The following is a 20,295-nucleotide window of genomic DNA, read 5'->3' as shown; positions in this document are numbered from 1 at the left end:
TCGTCATTTGAAACTTGATCAACCGAGGTTTTCTTATAGCTGTGAATTTAAAAATTATCGAATCTTCCTCGAATTCCAAGGCACATATTTTATTTTGTATTTACTTTCAAAAGAAGAAAAATGTGAGGAGGACGTTCCTCCCTTCCCTTCCCCGAGGAACCGCCACTGGAAAGACTAATATCGCCATTTCATAGTGGCCACATGGTCATTAAATATCTAGCTAATATAATATGTCTAATATGATGCAGAAGTCTCTGAATTTTATATTAGTTTTTTCCTGCAGTTGTTCCTGTGTTTTCCCCATTTAGTTTCCTTCTACCAGTCATAGCTCATTAATCTCACAATAGGGATTCCCGAAAAAACATGGCACCTCTTGCCCTACAAAGTGCTTCATAAAACTTGAATTTTATACTTTTCCTATGCCTTTCTTTAAGCTTTTCCTTTTCAAATGCAATGCAAATTCAGATATTTATTATATTTTCCAAATGTAGGCCTACATGCAAAATAAGCGAAATTTACGGCATAAGTAGAGATAAATGAACAAGCCTGCACATTTTATGGCTATGGGAACCTTGCTTTCTGACTTTCTTTTGTAGAAGAAGTTCAGGAAACTTAATTAATTTAATAATACCTGCGCCATAAGTAAAGGTAACTGATGGAATGAGGGTCAGTGTATGTGGAATACTACTCATAGACACATTATAACATTACTTATTAACAATGAAATGAAATTCATCTTTTAATTATATTTAAATCACTTGATGAAGATGTGTTGTATATTGATATGGGTCTCTGTTGATAGGTGTTGGAAAATCTGTTATTGCAAAGTCCGTGCTAAATAAACTGTCAAGTGAAGGTAATCACATTTCAGTCAGCTTGAACTTCTCAGCCCAAACAAGTAGTGCGCAAACACAAGAAATTATAGAAAGCAAACTAGAAAAGCGAAAGAAAACCCTCCTTGGACCACCGCTGGGAAAAAAGATAATTGTTTTTGTTGATGACGTGAACATGCCCAAGTTAGATACATACGGATCACAACCACCCATAGAACTGCTGAGGTACGTAATACTGTATTCATAATTTAAGTAGATGTGTCACTATTGTATTGATTAAGGCTGATTGAATGGAAGAGAAGGCCAGCGAATAAGGATTATAAAGAATGGACACAGCGAATTTTCCTGTGTTTTGTTTCTCTGTGCGCTAGCGTTTAGTTCCACTTTCAAGCACTAGAGGTTAGTGTAATCGAGCATATGCTAAGATAATAATTGAATATAGAGTTGAGACACAGGATCCAAACATCGCCTACCTTATTGCATAATCCAGTAACTCTTTGCTTCAAATAAATTCAAGTTAACAGCTTTTCCTTATTTCTCAATGACAAACTAGTAATAATAATAATTTTTTATATTCAGATATAATAAATTATATTATAAAATAATATAATATATTATAAAAGTTCGTTTAATATTTGTATATAATATAATATAGGTATATGGTTTTACTTCTCATAAGAATTTTGTTTTTCCATTTTCACTGTTATCAAATCATTACATATTTTAATTGTTGTTGGGGTCAATGTCTCAACTCTCATTATAAAGGAACTGTAGAGTCTAGACATTACAGTTAATGACGGATTTATTATTTTATGGATCCAATTTATTTTATTTGAGTACATAATGTACCTAGATGTATTAATTATATGTGTTATATTTCCGCTGTGTCGACTGCTAGCTGGTGTGATGTCAGCGCCAACTCTAGGGAGAAAGCAGAATCTCACGCTCTAGCTGGCTTGAAGGTCATTGAAATCAGTCCGGCTACATCAAAGATACCGACGTGAAGTGTCCATTCTTTATAATCCCTATTCGCTGAGAAGGCCTTATGACCTTAACTCTGCCAGCGAAAATAAAACATTCTATTCTATTCTATTTTAAATGGACGTAACACTTCTCAAATTAACAGGGTGATTCATTTGAGGAATCTAGGCAGACCTGCATTTTGTAATGTGATCCGTAAATTTATGTTCTCTTTTCTAAGATCTGAATCACGAAGATGTTTAAACATTTAAGCTTTAAAATAGTCTGCAGTTATTAAAATATAAATAGCAGGCATTTCAAATTTTTAAATATGTCAAGAAAGCAAATTGGCGGACATGTGGATGGATTCGTTTAATATCTACCCCAGAATGTACACTCTTACTTCTCTGAGCATGTAGGAAGTGTAGTGATATGGTCCTTGAGGTTCTGCTCTTATACAATGTCTTCTAGGAAATCTTTTGGAGGAATTCCAGTGGTTTATCTGGCACCAAGCAGTGCAGTCATGTTTTCTGACCTACCACCCTAGAGAGCTGCCAGTGAGATAGCTTTGTATAATATGTGGGATTGCGCAACCTACAACTGGGCCAGAAAACTGCCACTAGTATCAATAAAAGAATTGTATTCCAATGGATACCATCCCATTGTGGAATCCTGGGAAACGAGAATGCGGATGCTTTAGCAAAGAAGGGCAGCACTGCTACTTACAGACCTGTTACTAAATCTACGTATTACTCTGTGAAAAGATTTATTAAATCTACATAGACTTCAACAAACAAAATTTGATAACACAATCCCAAGGGAAAAAATGGAACTCTCTGCATCAAAATCCACAGTTAATTCCCGATTTACCATGAAAATCGTCTGTAGCTGCATTTAGATTGGCAACAGGCCATGATTGTTTGGCCAAACACCTGCATAGAATTGGAATATATCAGTCCCCTAACTGTCCATTGTGCAACTCAAACCAAGAAATGGATTCGGAACATCTCAAAATCTGTGCTTCAGCTGCTGGTCATGATAATATCTTTGAAAAATATTGGAGTGCAAGAGGTCAAATGACTTTATTGTCAAACGCCTGGCATTAGAAAACAACAACATATTATTAATTGGTTTTCTTGTTTGTTATTTATTCCAGAATTTCTTTTATTTTGAGTGTAATTTATTCTATTTGCAATTTTTGTAAGCAATTTTATGCTGTTAGAGTATAAGTGTAATTCGTATTTCTAATATTCTTTTCTTTTATAATTGTTTTACTTTTTAGTCTTGTTTGATCATTGTTATTTTTATTGTCATTTCTTATGATAATACCTTTTGTTAAATTATTATTTACATGCTTTAAAATTAAATCATGATAATAAACTGTCATTTATGTGTATATGAGTATTATTAGATCCATATAAAATAAAATAAAAACTGACTGTCAAACCTCTTGTCCCTTACCATGATTCCTGGATATGTCACTGCTGGAAGATGGTTATGAAATTAATAAATGGCGAAATTTGGTTATAGTCATTCATTCATAATTTTCTGCCCAAGGACAGGTCTTTCATTGCAAACCCAGCATTCTCCAATTTTCCCTACTTCCCTCCTTCCTCTTGGTCTCCACATAAAATCCATATATCTTATCATCTGATATCTTCCTCTGTCCGGAATTTTTTTCCCGTTCACCATTCCTTCCAGTAGATTGGTTATATTAATAGTCATTTACCCTATTTTCTCGAATACCCTGCGCCCTGGAATAAGCCACTTACCATACTCTTGGAAAAAAAAAAAAAAAACTTTCGACAAATGTATTATTGACGACAAATTAAAAACAATTGAATCTAAATACTTTTCAGTTAACAATAAATTTTATCCTGTAACAGGACGCATTTCAAACACATCCTATGTGCACACACTGCACTCTTGCTTAATCGGCCATTTACACGATATCTTGCAACATTAATAGCACGCGTCTTCCTCTACATCTTCACTGCAAGTAAGGGATCTCAATCTCATCCCTTCAGTGGTACTCATTTTCAGAATTGAAAATATAAGACGCACAAACTATGGCATACACTTATCAATTATCACATTTGAACTTGATTCTGACAAATGTATTGCTAATCCAAACGCCATTTAACAATGTTAATTTAAATACCCGTGCGGGAAGATAATGGCATGCCCCACCAACTTAGGAGTTGCAAGGGAGGAAATTCGGGAAATGCTGCTAACTTTATTTCGAATAAACTGCGCATTTGTATTTTTTATTTGTATATTTCGGAAAAAAGTGCGAGTGGTATTCGAGAATTTGTGGTATTTTTAATTACACAGGTACATTGTGTGAATATTATAATTATACAATTTACCTAATACAATCAATATTTACATTGCAGTTGACTATTTACAGAATATTACATTACAACATAGTAGGCCTATATTATAGAATATTTCAGACAGTAAACATTAAACAGTTACACGAAACAAAATTTATACAAGTACAGTACATAAGGGTTTTTCCTAACTAACGTATGTGAATTAAAAAAAAAAAAATGGAATAATAATGTTAAAAAAAGTTTGTTGCAATACAATAGTTAACTCTCTTAATATGGGATAATTTTTTTAATAACTAGAATTTGATACTAAACTATAAACTTAGGAATAAATAAATAAATAAGACTGAAGGGAACCTATAATCTATCTATTTGTCTTTCATGTTATTTCGTAGGCAATATTTAGATTTTCATGGTCTATTTGACCGAGAAAAGCTCTTTTGGAAGGACATAGAAGATGTTACTATAGCAGCAGCATGTGCTCCACCTGGAGGAGGAAGAAATCCTCTTACTCCACGATTTGTTAGACATTTTGGAATGCTACTCATACCATCTCCTGATGAATCAACACTAAAACATATATTTAAGGTATTTGCCACTGTATATCAAACATTATTTTTAAGGTTATTGTGAATCTCGAAATGACACAAATGTCTTTGAACTCTGAGTTCGCATTAATCAACAGTGTTACCAATTGCAGAAATGCGGGAATGTGTACAGTACCTTTTCATTCCCTTTTCTCCACTTTCACATTATTAATTAATTCACATTTAAATCCTTTAAAATTATAAAAGTACATTTCCTTCCATTTATAAAAATCTTTAGGAAAGGACTTGAAACAAATTTGTTTGTGTTACTCTATGCTTGTGTAGTCTTTCTGAAGTCTCCTCCAGCAGTTCTTGGAGTTTTAAACTGAGTAGCACGGTTTATCTTATGGGGAACTGGTTATATGATTCATTAGATGTGGAAAATGAAATTGCAAGAGAAACTTTTAAAAAATTATAATATATATATTCAGGATTATGCTACATTCAGATGAAAGAAATAAATTTGATATAACTTACAGAAGTAACAGATTAAATCTAATGTACTAATGTGATGATGAACTGATCTACGTGGTACAGTCATTAAGTTCTGACACTGACGCCTGAAGGGTAGGCACCCACAAGAATCTGGATGTCTCAGAAGATGCCGCGTGATACGGCGTACACTTAAACAGATCGACATCCTCCCTCAATATAGTCGCCGTTGGCCGCTATGCACGTCTGCCAACGTTGGTGTAGCTGCTGGAAGCACTGCTGAAAGATGTTGGAAGGAAGATGCCGTACGGCTTCTCTTGTGGCAGTCATGACCTTTTCAGCCACATAAAAATTACGCCCTCGTAGGATTGATTTCATGAGGGGAAAGAGAAAAAAAATCGCATGGTGCGAGATCAGGTGAGTACGGAGGGTGTGGCAAAACAGCGACCTGTTGCCTTGCAAGTTCTTCTTGGACAAGGATGGAACGATGTGCAGGGGCGTTGTCGTGTAGCAACAGCCAATTCTTCCTATGCCAAAGCTCAGGACGCTTACGACGAATTGAATTGCTTAAATGGCCAAAAATCTCTTTGTAGAGGATCTTGTCTACAGTTGCACCTTGTGGGATGAATTCTATGTGAACAATTCCATTTGAATAAAAAAAACTGTTAAAGCATCACCTTGCCTTTTGACCTGTCTTGTTGCGGATTTTTCTGTCGTGGAAATAATGGCGTTTTCCAGGTGACGGATTGTCGCTTCAGTTGCGGATCGTAAAGGAAACACCATGTTTCGTCTCCAGTTATGATCGGTTATAGCAGTTTCACCTAATTTCTGACAGAACGTGACGTTTGCCCATTGCTCAAACTGCAACATACTCGAGTTCCGACGCGCGCATTCAAATCACCGTCACAACAAAGACCGTAGTTCTGCTTACAGTGCATGCACTCAACTGTCTCTTGTTGGGTCGAGAGACTAACTGACAAGGTATCATACCATGGCGTCACCTATGCGCTATAGTGCACCACAACGCCACTATGCGCTCAGTATTAGAACTTAATGACTGTACCACGTATTATATCCAGTTGTAAACTCTCAAAAGAAAAATAGTCTTTCCTGCTTGATTTCTTTCTGGGTTTTCCTAATACTTCAAAGGTGATTTGACCAGAAGGTTGTTAATCTGGGAACCATTAACACAATTGATATGAGGTGGGGTGTAGTAAAAATGAATGTACAGGTGTCATTGATTGTTTTGTATACGCCTACAAGCTTCTTTTTAAGACCCATTTTTGTATAAAAGTGAGTTAAGTAACAATGAGACTGATTTGCAATGAGTAAAATTATTATTATTATTATTATTATTATTATTATTATTATTATTATTATTATCATCATCATCATCATCATCATCATCATCAGCGTTATTTCGCCATGAATATTGCAAGTGCAATGCTGTGTATAAGAGTATTGCTAATGAAGACTATGTTTAACATTAAATGGTGAGAAAAACTAATGACGAAATTACTGTCACATTTTGAACTGTAAGTACGATTTTTTATTTATTTTTCACGAAAATTTTGAAAAATTATTACGAGAAAAACTGGCCCTGCTAATAGGTTTAATATTAATTTAGTTTAGATACTTTGGTATTACACTGGTACCAAAGCAACATTGCATATTCGTTTCCAGTCAATAATGCGTGGGTTTCTGGATGATTTCTCCAAACCGGTGGCTGATCTTGGAGGTTCGATGGTGAATGCTGCCGTTGAGATTTACGATCGTATTGCAACAGATTTGCTCCCAACACCAACAAAATCTCATTATGTGTTCAACCTACGCGATCTCTCAAAATGCATTCAGGGAGTACTGCAAGCTGATTCTGGCACCATGAGAGAACCAGCTCAGATGTTAAGGTAATGCAGAACGATCCAGAAGCCTGGATCCATTTTGATGAAAGGACAGTTTGATTTATTTATTTATTTATTTAGTTATTTACTTATTTATTTATTTATTTAGTTATTTACTTATTTATTTACTTATTTACTTACTTACTTATTTACTTATTTACTTACTTATTTACTTACTTATTTACTTACTTATTTACTTATTTATTTACTTACTTATTTATTTATTTACTTACTTATTTACTTATTTAATGTGGTCATTAGACCATTGCTAGTTCATTGTATCCCAGATCACATATAACAGATTGCTCAGCCTTATAGGCTTTGAAGACAACTTTTATCATTTTCACTATGCTGTCATCTAGCTACTGCATAAGAAGTCACGTTATAACTCTCATTTGAATTGCAGGGAGAAACTGTACTTCCAGTTAGCGCTCATTCCCAATCCTGGTGGTTGTTCTCTTCCATATGTTACCGTTTTTAACATGGGGATGGCCAATCTGTTGTATATGTGATCAGGGATTGTACTAACCTTAAGCTAGGCAATTCTTATCCACAACAGTGGACTGTGCTAAGGTTCGCTCTGTATACAGGGTACTGTATATGTAGGAAACTTCACACGCCCCTAGGTCACCCTGTTCTGTATAACATTGAATAGTGATCAAAGAAAATGAAAAATTCCAAGGCTGACCGGAACTCGAACTTTGGACTGCCTGCGTGTTGGGCTGATGATCTATGCCATTCAAAATGAGACTAAGAAACCCAGTCTTTGTGGCTAAGATATACATTTGCTGCCTTAAATCGAAACCAGATCTTTTAGATTCATAACCATAGGGGAAGACTGTTTACAATACATGCAAGTCAGCATATCTTGAATATATGGAAGTGTGATATTGTTAAATATACTAAAACTCTTTTTTTCGGATTTCAGGCTGTTCTATCATGAATGCTTACGTGTATTTCATGATCGTTTGATAAATATTGAGGACAAGAGCTACTTCTTCCATCTCATGAAAGAAATATGCATCCGTACATTCAGTACCGCAGTAATTCAACTACCTGATGACCCTATCATCGAACATCCTCCAGTTATTATATTTGGTGATTTCATGCAAGTAGGAGCAGCCAAAGAAAACAAAATATATGAAGAAATAACAAATATGGAAAAATTAAATGATGTTCTTCAGGTATTTTTTCAATCAAAGACTTAAGACACTAGGCATCACTATATTGAGTTATACATCTTGATTACACAACTTTTAACACTGTATCACTTCAGAATATGTATGATAAGAACTTTCTTGTGTTAAATTTTAACGTAACTTGTTAACATGTTTCGATCTATTTTCGGTCATCTTCGATATCGAGTTACTTAAGTAATGAAATAAGGGTTTCGTACCTTTGATTGTTTTATCGTAAGTAAAAAGATCTATATTTTGTTGCCAATTAATGCCAGAATGAAGATTTTAAGAGTGCAATTGAGAAGGGAGTATGTCCATGTTCATAACTTTTGTAACACATCATTTTTTTGTTTAAATGTTGTAAGCTAACTTACTTACTTACAAATGGCTTTCAAGGAACCCGCAGGTTCATTGGCACCCTCACATAAGCCTGCCATCGGTCCCTATCCTGTGCAAGATTAATCCAGTCTCTACCAGAGAAATCTCAGGGTATCGAGTAGGACTCATAATTTTAGATTACTTTTGGGTGTGGGTTCGAAGTCCATTTGGGCCAATTACCAGGTTGTTTTTTTTTTTCGAGATTTTCCCTAACTATAAGGCAAATGGCAAGCTATCCTAAATCGAATCTTTTATCTTGCCAAATACCGGTACCATTTCACTATCACTAAGCCATAATGTAAATAAAAGGATAGTTGTCCATATACCTGTTTATTGCTTCGAAAAGCTTTCACAGAATGCTTGGTCTATTAATCTTGTAAATAATCGACTTATAAATAATAATGAATAAATAGTCGACATAGAAATATTAATGAATAAATGTAAAATGTTAAAATTTGAACTTGTAATAAATTCATTGAGAATTGGTCAATTATTTAAAGAATTGTATTTAAGAGGAAATAATAAATTGAAAATCTGGCACAGAAATATGAAAAGACTTGTGGAATATATATTAAACACAGATGTGTTTATTTTATCATACCGGTACCATTTTCTTTCAGAATAGAACCTAAGAAGAAATTGACCTTAGCTTCTTTGTTGTTTGGGATGAGCATGTCTGTCTTCTTTTCCTTTATGTTAATGATGCAATGATTTCAGGACTATCTAGAAGATTACAATATCACGACTTCGAAGGAAATGAAATTAATTTTCTTCATGGACGCATTAGAGCATGTTGCTCGAATAGCTCGCATTCTGAGAGCAGAACGCGGCAATGGTCTTCTGGTGGGCGTCAGTGGCATGGGAAAACAGAGTCTTACTCGAATGGGCGCACATCTTTGTGGTTACAAGTGAGTTAGTTTATTGCAGTTAAAAAAGGTGACGGGTATATGCATGTGGGCATATTATTTATCAGTGCAAATGAAGTGTAAATGTGTATACACTTATAATGATGTTTGATTGATATGTATACAGCTTATAAAGGAATTGAATAGGCCTACTTTTTCCTTAAGAGGTGATACTCCCGATTTGTAACTTGTGCTGGGCAAGCTCGTGGGCCAGGTAATACAGGGGCTTTTCTCCAGAGCTCCGGTTCCCCTGTGGCATCCCAACAAATCTTCATAATCATCTCATCTTATTGCGGGTGTAGTGTAGACCAGCCTCCAATGGCGCACCCTGGGTAACGACTCTCTGTAAATATTGGTCTACACAACTGTTTTCATAATATGGGTAAATGACGAACAGTCAAGTACCTGCCATTAGCAAAAAATAAATAAATAAGTAAATAACAACTTCAGGAGGTGGAAGACAATGATGCAATGAAGCTTCCATCATTGTTGAATCTACTAATCGTCGTTTTTACCGGATCATGTCCTGTCTGAATATATATTAACGTTTAGACAATCTCGAGAGCATTTCATCATGCAACTAATCAAAGAAGGAAGGTTATGAAAGAAAGAAATCTTTATAGTTATTTCAAGAAGCATTTCCGTTCATGTCGTGTGTATACTTAAACATCAAATTTCAACATATGCAGCTGCTTTTGAATTACTGTACGTAGGATGGATACATTTGTTAATATAGATTGATAGTTTTCAATCATGTTTATTACACATTAGTTTTATTGCTTGCAATCAACATAATGCAAAGCTTTTGTTTCTGTACGAACTGACGATATTCGACAGCATTCTGTTTTATGTATTTGGGGTCTAAATCCGGGGAACGTGGTGGAAACCACCTGGAACAAAAATCTAGCCATCTCGTGATGTGGAAATATGTTAATGAGAAAATTGAAAATAAATTTTTAAGCTGTTTGTCACTAGAACGTACTTTCGCTGGTGAGAATTGAATCTGGCTTACAAAGGTCTATGACAGCAGCTGTAAGTACTACAGAGAAAGTAAGTAATTGTTGTCTTCAAAATACCTGTTGTATATTACCTGAACTGAAAATATGTCTGTTTAAAAAAGTACAGTAAATCTTAAGCAAAACCATTAGCTCAATAAAAATATACGTTATTAGACTTTTCATTACACCATTCAGTTTAAAGACATTCAATACTCTTACATTATATCGTCATAAATATGGAACTAAAAGATCCGATTTTATATGATTAGAGGAACTAAAGTGTTTCACAAGCACAGCTCTTAGCCATGGTACCAACTTTTGTCCAAGGTTATATGATAAAATAATTGTAAAATACCCAAATTTGGAAAATTTTAGTATCAGAAAATTAAAAAATAGCGTTAGGAATTGAATTTTTGAAGAATATATATTGGTTTAATATGGATATGTATTTGTATGAGTTGAATTGTTAAAATTGAAATTGTATTTTTTGAAGTTAATTTATCCCCATGATTTTTTTCCTTGACCCACTTTGTGTCAAATATTTATCTTTATTTGTGTTTAGATAACTCCCTGAGCACGAGTTTTTACTCCTTCAGGAAAGTTAAGTCTGTATTTTTGTACATGCTATTTTACTAACAATAAACAATATACATACAGTACATTATGAATGGATTGATAGATGGGTGGGTTGGTGGGTGATTGCTTAATAATTTGAGATCTTCCTCAATGTCATTTTTATGTCTAAACTATGGTCTTCCCTCTGATTTTTCCTTAACCTAATCTAACCTATTAACCATAATGGTGCTTTATGATACCAGTAGTAATATTTCTCATTAGAATAAAGATGATGAATATGACACTTAAATTACGCCCTAACTTCTTTTCCAGATGTTTTCAATTAGAGCTTACGAGAAATTACGACATTAATTCATTTCATGACGACCTTCGAAGACTGTACTTCAGTGCAGGAGCGAAAGGTGAAGATACAACTTTCCTCTTTCCGGACACCCAGATTGTACAGGAAGAATTCCTTGAGGATATCAACAATATTTTAAATTCAGGCAAGTAAAATATTTATTTCTTATTTCGAAACTTGAGAAAACTTCTTATAATTTATGTGGCTCCAAGACAAAATGTGATACTGTACTGGTTATGTAATTTCTTGCAGTTCTTCAGGAATGAATATTGAAGTTTGAACGACTGTATAAAATCACAATAAGCATGTTTCATAACAACAGGTTAGAGAGAAAAATAATAAAGATACGTATGTCATCTTTTGCCACAATAAAGATACCATCAGAATGCAAACATATCGCAAAATCTCATTTTCGACAAAAAAAAATTGACATATCACAACAGGATTATTGAGTTGTGATTAAAAATAACCTTCCGAATTGAGATATGGTACATTTATGTTTAACCTCAATTTCTGAGGAGTTTAATAACCAATCTGCTTTTAGTTTTGCTCCCATGTTGGGTTCTGTACGTTTTAAGATGTATAATAAACCTAAGTTATAGAATTACACGGTACCTACATCTAACCTATGTGTGTATGTGAGTGAGTGTGTATATTTTGTCTCGTCCATGAGCGTTTTGACATAGATGACTATCAAGGTCATCAGGGTAGAGTCCTGTTATATCTGCATGTTCTTACACGTTGTCTGAGGACTATATCTACAAAGGGTAAAAAATGAATCAACCGCTATTCCATTCCACAAAGAATGTTTTAATGCTTAATTTGTGCTAATAAACTCAGCATGTGGAAGCTCATAAGGCAGTTTCAAGATATATACACTGTTAACTGAGTTATAAGTCGCACATCTTCTGCCTTCCTATGTGGTCTCGCAATTATCATGTTAGTCCTTGGTTCGAAGGCTGGAGGTTCAAGTAGGCTAAAGGTGATAGATTTTTGAAGGAAAACAATTCACAGCATGGCTTCCTCCGGGAAGGAAGGAAAACTGGGTGGCCCATGTGGTAGATTTACAATACATAAAAGAATTCTGTCCCTGATAGAGGGCTTTAGGTGCAATCTGTTGACCATTTCTTGTCCATGTTGAATATTGACACTTAGTAATCTCTGCAATTAGAAGTGTCTTTAAATAAAATACCGCTACTATGTACAGCTCTACTTTAACTTAAAATTTTCAAGTTCTGACGCATTTTCTTTTAAATTGGGAACATTTAGTTTTTCCTGTAATCGATGAGGTGGAAGTTGACTATCATCAAACTGATCCTTAGACTGCCTTCATGGTCTGGCGGTCAGTATGCTGGCTTCCAGATCAGGAGGTCCCGGATTCTATTCCCTGGCTCGGGTCTTAGAACAATTTCCTTGAAGAAGAAAAATTCTCTGGATGTGTAAAGTCTACAAATTTGTATAAATGCGAATGTCCTGGGTTATTAATTAATCAGTCTTCAAATAAAATACAATATGTCAGGACTGTTGCTGGGCAGAAACCTGAATGTACCTTTCAGTGTGAAATTATTTACAAGTAACTCCATCTAGAAACTCAACCAAAAAGCAATAAATGATGCTAGAGAGTTAACAATGAATTAAAAACAAAACTGCTCAACTGCTCACACTGTATACAGTGTCTGGGACAAACACTACTGATAGGAAAGTAATAAAACTCAACAATCAACAAATTTATCCAAATCTCCACATGTGCCATTTGACTAAAACAAATGAACGTGTCAGTGCTGAAATGTCAGCTGCATTGAATGGAATAATAGTGTCGCTAAAATGAAACTTAACAACAGTTGAACATCTGGGAATGGAATTATGGTGTTGCCACTATAAAAAGTTTGAGAGTTCCTCTGTATTTTGCAGCAAACAATATTTCGATAAATTTACTAGTTACTGAGTTATAAAACTTTCCTATCAGTAATGTTCGTCCCAGACACCGGATACATATATTATATGTATGTATGTTAATGTTATTGCTTTCCAATGAGAAGGAATGAAGTCTAGTGTCTCACATAGGAAATTACCTAATGAAGGTATTGCTATGCAGTCCTCAATATTCTGAGCCAACACTTACAATAACTAACGTCTTGTCTTTTGGTAGGTGAGGTGCCGAACTTGTTTGATGCTGCTGAAGAAATGGAGAAAGTTATTCAAGGTGCAAGACCCAATGCAAAAGATGCTGGCATATCAGATGGAGATCGAGACAGGATATTTAGTTTTTTCATTAACCGTGTAAGACGTAAACTCCACCTTGTGTTGTGCATGAGTCCTGTAGGAGATGCGTTTAGGTAAGCAAATTAATTGCCATCCAATACCGTTATACACACACTAACAATCTAGACTTTCCAGACTTTCAAACTGAAGAGAGTGAGATTTTGGAAATGATTGCAAGGCCTTGTCGACATGTTTTACCTTTAGAAGGACAATGAAAAACATAGGTTTCCAAATTCAGAAGCGATTGATGTCAAGGAAATATCTATAACTGTACAGAAAAGTAATTTAAAATAAATCTTATAGCACTATTAATGCTTACCACTTGCTTTGTATTCATTCAGAAACAGATTGAAAATTAATGAAAATTTGTAATTGTAGATTGTATTGAAAAATATTTAATTAGAACAATCCTCATAGCATCATATGACTAATAATATTTACCATTTGCTTTTCATACATTCAACAATTTTACATCATATTTTATATGTTTGAAAAGCTCTCTACAAATAAAATTTGTAACAATTTGTAATTCAGTTTTGATAAGTTCAGTCCATCTGTTACTCTTCATTGAAAACATTCTTTCAGTATGGAATGTGATTCAGGAATGATACGGAAATTTTAAGGATAAAATGAATGAATGAATGAACAAGTGAACACGTAAATTCATCAGTCAGTCTTTGTGAAATAGGCTATAGGAGAAAACATTATCATATTCATAGACGTGAGACAAGAGACTGGAGAAAATGTGGGTAAAAAATGGGATAATCCATAAAATACAGGAGACCTGGCAACCCTATAAGAACCGACAGACAGCATACCTAAAAACCACATTTTATATATAAGGAAAACTACAAACATATATTTCTATGAAGATCGATTGTTTTTTGCAGCTTCACTATATTTCCGATTTATTATACTTCATACAGTGACGAAGTACAAGTCTTGAGGATTGCTTTCTGACATTTTAGAGGCTGTATGTAGCAGTAAATAGACCTGAATTTATATGATCTGCGTTTGCAGACGGCGGTGTCGAATGTTTCCATCCTTGGTGAACTGTTGCACCATTGACTGGTTTGTGGATTGGCCACAGGAAGCTTTGCTATCAGTTGCCATGAATGCTTTGAAACCCTTGGGCGATGAAAAGATTGTGAATAAACTGGCAAATGTCTGCGTCACAATGCATAAGGTAAAGCAACATTCAACTTATAATTTGTTTTCAAATATTCGATTCTCAGTGACTTGAGATTCTCTTAATCTAATATAGTCATATTTTCAGCTGTACAGCATATGCATGAATACTAACTAGATCTTTATAATATTATGAGAATAGAACCTTTCATAATATTAGGTACCAGTATAAACCACCTTTGAGAATTTGTAAACTGGTAACTACTGTAAAGGAAATATTGCTTATAAAATGCTGCTGCTGTTGTTGTTGTTGTTTTCTAATGCCAGGCGTTTGACAATAAAGTCATTTGACCTCTTGCACTCCAATATTTTTCAAAGATATTATCATGACCAGCCACTGAAGCATAGATTTTGAGGTGTCCCGAATCCATTTCTTGGTTTGAGTTGCACAATGGACAGTTAGGGGACTGATATATTCCAATTCTATGCAGGTGTTTGGCCAAACAGTCTTTGCCTGTTGCCAATCTAAATGCAGCTACAGACGATTTTCGTGGTAAATCGGGAATTAACTGTGGATTTTGATGCAGAGAGTTCCATTTTTTCCCTTGGGATTGTGTTATCAAATTTTGTTTGTTGAAGTCTAAGTATGTAGATTTAATAAATCTTTTCACAGAGTAATACGTAGATTTAGTAACAGGTCTGTAAGTAGCAGTGCTGCCCTTCTTTGCTAAAGCATCCGCATTCTCGTTTCCCAGGATTCCACAATGGGATGCTATCCATTGGAATACAATTCTTTTATTGAGTGATATTAATTGAGAGAGCATTTTAGTTATTTCTGCTGTTTGAGATGAAGGTGTGTGTTTAGAGACGATTGATAGAATAGCTGCTTTGGAGTCTGACAATATAACTGCATTCCTAAATTTATTGATGTGGCATAGAAGATTCCTGAGACTTTCCCTTATTGCAATGATTTCACCATCAAAACTTGTTGTTCCATATCCAAGAGATCTATAAAGTGAGAAGAGACAGCACGTAACACCTGCACCGGCACCTTGTTCTCTGGAGATCAAGGATCCGTCAGTGTATAAATGAAGCCAGTTTTGTGGAGGGTACCTAATATTAATTGTCTCTAAAGACAATTGTTTTAGTATTTCAGTGTTTACTTCTGAGTTTAGTATTTCTTCTGTTAAATTTAGATTATATTCTATATTTAATAGAGTTAAAGGGTTTGGTTTAATTTGTGAGTTTTCTTTTAAATTTGGGATATTGATTTTCTGTTTTAATTCTTGAACAATGGGTATGAAACTTTTTTGAGTTTTCAGTCTACAGAGAGGACTGTATGAATGCCAATTGTTTCCTGGTAATCTGATAAGTTTTTCGTATTGAATCAGTGCTTTTTCTTCTATTGTCATTTTGATGCTGTTAATATTAGTGAGGAATCTCATAGAATCTATTGGAGTTGTTTTGATTCCACCAGTAATGAGTCTGAGAGCTTAGTTTTGAACATATTCTATGTCGTTTATGAAAGGTGAAGTAATTAAAATTTCTCCGCAGTATGTCAGCACTGGCTGTATAAACATTTTGTATGTAGTGTTCAAATTATATTCCTAGAGCATCCCCATATCTTTCCTGCTAGTCTTTTTAGAAGGGAGAATCTTTTACGAGCTTTTTCAGAAATGTATTTCAAATGGTTGCTCCATGTTAACTTACTATCGAAAATAACTCCAAGATATTTGGATTCACAAGTCCTAGGAAGGTGTTGGCCATTGTATTGGATATTGAATTCTCTTTCTTTTTTACCGAGTGAAAATATTTGGTAGTTACTTTTGCTTAAATTGAGTGTCATCAAATTTGATGTATCCCATTCATGTAGTTGATTTAGAGCTTTAAGAGCAGAATTTTTAATTTTGTCTCTATGTCTGTAAGATCCAGAAGTCTACAAAACTATATCATCTGCAAAGAGTGCTGTTTTCATGTTTGATTCCTCTAATAGGGAGGGTAAGTCATTTATATAAATATTGAATAAAGTTGTGCTGAGGACAGCGCCCTGAGGTAGACCTCGATATGTTTGTCTGTAACTAGAAAGTGAGTTATTGAATTTAGTGGCAATGAATCGTTGACTAAGGAATTCTGATATCCATCTGAACATATTGCTGGATTCACCTAATTTCTGGAGTTTTAGTAATAATTTATTTCTCCAAACAGAGTCATATGCTAACTGAAAGTCAATAAATATTGCCAAGGTATCTTCTTTCTTGTTAAAACTGTCTTTTATTTCTTGGCCGAGGCGTATGACTTGTTCATTGGTAGAGTGTAGTTGTTGAAAGCCGGCTTGTCTTGGTGATAAAAGATTTCGGGATTCTAAATACCAAGTTAATCTGTTGGAGATCATGGACTCCATGGTTTTTGCTATGATGCTTAATAGTGCTATTGGTCGATAACTATTAACATCATGAGCAGGTTTCCCTTTTTTGTGAATTGGTACAATGATAGCTTTTTTCCAAGCTGCAGGAATTGAGGTGTTCCATGATAAATTGAAAATGGATAAAAAGTACAGACTTGGCTTTTTCCCCCAGATGTTTAAAAAATTCGGAATGAATGTTGTCGGGGCCAGGGGATTTCTTGGTTTTTAAATTTTGTATAGCTAGAGTTAATTCTTTGGAAGTAAAATTTTGATGAAATATTTCAGGTTTTGTACTAGTAAGATTGTTTTTTATTATTTTTATGTAATTCTCTTTTGATAAATTTGTCAGTTTTTTTGGTATTGGGATGTAATCTGTATAAAATGTAACTTCTAATGTGTGTGAATTTGTATGTACGTGCATGCATGCGTGCATGCACGTGTTGCTAATTGTGTTACAAAATTATTTTATATGTCTGAATATGTAACTTTCGCAAAAAATCAGCTTTTGTCTGACAGTAGCCTACTTTTCTCTTCTTCAAAGTATGCATTACTCAAAATGTGACGAACAATAATTGTAGTAATAATAAAAACAATAATAATTTGTGTTTTATACAGAATTATCTGTACCCTAAGTATAATTTTGTAAATAAGTAGGCCTACCTGAAATTACACAGACTAATATCTAGCAACTTTAAGAGCAAACTGTGCTCTTGTCTCATGAATGTAATAATAATAATAATAATAATAATAATGATGATGATGATGATGATGATGATGATGATGATGATGATGATGATGATGATAATAGTATGTTGGATTTCCCGTTGCATTTCAGAGGTTTGCTTCACCAGTTTTTCATCCTAGCACTACATGAAATCACATAACCTGGGGTCAGCACAATGCCAGGTATTCACTTGAGACATCGCAGCACGTCACATAGATAAAAGATTCTAACCCAAGGCCATTACTTCACATGCAATAGGGGTTATGCTGTGCCAATGTACGTCAGAAATAATAATAACAACATTAATAAAATAATAATGATGATGAATGTATATATTATTACTTTCAGTCAAATAAGAGAGATTCCTTTATTAGTGCGGCATTGTCTCGATTTAATTAATTAATCGCTAAAATTAAAATGCTAAACTATCTCACTTTTCGTGATTAATACAATCATGTGATCTAGTATTGTTGTTTCTAGTTGATAGTTTTCGTATTATTTTAGAGTGTAGCAAAAGGAACAGTTCGTTTTTATGAAGAAATGAGGAGGCATTACTACACGACTCCCAGCAGCTACTTGGAACTCATTAAACTGTATAAAGCTATGTTGGAAGATAAGAAAGATTTGATCATCAAGAAGAGGGATAGGATCTCTAATGGACTTCAGGTAATTCATTGTGTCCAATTTATTTCGTTCTTTATGGGATACTCTTTTCTCTATCTTGATGTGAAAGAATTTCTTAGATATCTCAAACAGTGTCCGAGATATGCCCCATAACATTCACTCATGTCGCTTTAATTCATCCTTTCTTGCTCGTTTCCCAAAGCTCTGAATTTTACATTTTTATACATCTTGTTAAGGTTTGACAAATCTTTTATTTAAACAACTTACCTGTGTTAATTTGAAACTGTGCTGGTAATTTACCTTAGTTAATGACTGGTTTCGCCTTGATTTACATTTTTTTCTCCTGATAACTCTAAAAGCTTTTGAGATATTTTAATGAAATTGTTACCGGTACTGGTAAGTTTTGTTAAACGAATTCCAGCAATACTTATTGCTTTATTCGTGAAATCTTAACAATATTATGTTTTTAAATACCCATACCAATACTAATATTTTAATAATTTCTGTCTTTTTTTATCTCGATTGCACATTTTGTTCTGCCATTTTGCCAACAAATGAATGCAACCGTGTATTAAGATCTGTATGAATTGTAAAAACCTAAAACTGATGTTGAAAATATTGTCGGTTACTCAGGAGAAGACAAGTGGAAGGACTGTGACCTTCATGACTGTGGGTGCTGATAATGATAATCATCATTCAAATAAGCATCCAGTAGCCATGCTGAAAACATTAGTAACAATATATGTACTGTATGAGAATTAAAGGGTACCAATTATTTTAATAAAGTAGCTATTAATAATTCCTTAATGTAGTACGAATTGGAATAATTAATAGCTTAACTTTTAACTTCCTAAGCACAAGAGCAATGAACAGCACTGATTAAATTTCCATGTTTGATAATGAATAGTATCAGTATTAAGTTATGTAATGCAATCATTCATACCACTAACATACTTCCTTCCTGTGCTTTTCTTCTCATGAGTCACAAACAATACTGAATACAACACTCATATTGTGTTTAATATCTTAAGCCAGGATTATAAATCTTGCATATGAATAATTTTGAAGTAACACCTCCAAATTGACAATAACCAAGATCTTGAAGTTTTAAAATGAATTTTCCTTAAATAAAACGACTTTGACGTGACTCTAGTTATTAATAAATAATCTTTATGGACAATGCTCAGTGGATATTTCAGGCATAATGTCATATGGACATTATGTCTGGTAATCATTCCATTTGTAGCTCTTTCTTTTGTTACTGGTGTTAAAAATATTAAATTAACTTAAAAATCAACACTGCTCTTCAGTGGCGTGCGCAACCTATTGCATTAGGGTAGGCTCTTCATGTTTGCATGCTACATAGGTATACAACTTACAGTATCTCGAACATATTGATAATTTGATATAATTTTAGTGAGTTCTGACATCAAACCAGAGCAGCAGCCAGAAGGAGGGTAAGAAAACAGAAACTTCCGGAAACTAATGATAAAATAAATTGGTAATTAAATAAATCATACCTTATTTACTTAAAGGTGAACTCCATTCTGCGTTCCTTTTTAGAAAACTCCTCAATGACATCGCTGTGGAATGTAGGGGATTTTCAGATTTCTTTCAGCTTTTTCTTCTCAATGGACATCAAGGCTAAACTGCTTAATCTTTCTTGCCCTTGAGTTGATCTTTGAAATGATTTAATCCGCTTAAGAGCAGAAAATGACCTCTCAGCAGATGC

The 20,295-nt window shown here is 34.2% G+C and overlaps 1 protein-coding gene across 12 annotated transcripts in view; it reads left to right on the top strand.

Annotated features, from left to right (window-relative positions):
- The window catches only part of Dhc16F (Dynein heavy chain at 16F), a 166,846-nt gene that overhangs the window by 101,235 nt on the left and 45,316 nt on the right, over nt 1-20,295 (top strand). For all 12 annotated transcript variants that reach the window (XM_069812845.1, XM_069812841.1, XM_069812842.1 and 9 more), the window contains 9 exons: nt 803-1,058; nt 4,522-4,714; nt 6,829-7,052; nt 7,975-8,230; nt 9,320-9,510; nt 11,394-11,566; nt 13,571-13,757; nt 14,704-14,869; nt 18,444-18,605. In XM_069812845.1, the coding sequence (XP_069668946.1) occupies nt 803-1,058; nt 4,522-4,714; nt 6,829-7,052; nt 7,975-8,230; nt 9,320-9,510; nt 11,394-11,566; nt 13,571-13,757; nt 14,704-14,869; nt 18,444-18,605 (1,808 nt within the window). The remainder of the gene's footprint in view (nt 1-802; nt 1,059-4,521; nt 4,715-6,828; nt 7,053-7,974; nt 8,231-9,319; nt 9,511-11,393; nt 11,567-13,570; nt 13,758-14,703; nt 14,870-18,443; nt 18,606-20,295) is intronic.

Source organism: Periplaneta americana, chromosome 16, assembly GCF_040183065.1.
Source record: "Periplaneta americana isolate PAMFEO1 chromosome 16, P.americana_PAMFEO1_priV1, whole genome shotgun sequence".
In the NCBI taxonomy this organism is placed as follows: domain Eukaryota; kingdom Metazoa; phylum Arthropoda; class Insecta; order Blattodea; family Blattidae; genus Periplaneta; species Periplaneta americana.
The sequence above is the reverse complement of the archived record's forward strand: the minus strand, read 5'-3'. Positions and strand labels throughout refer to the sequence as shown.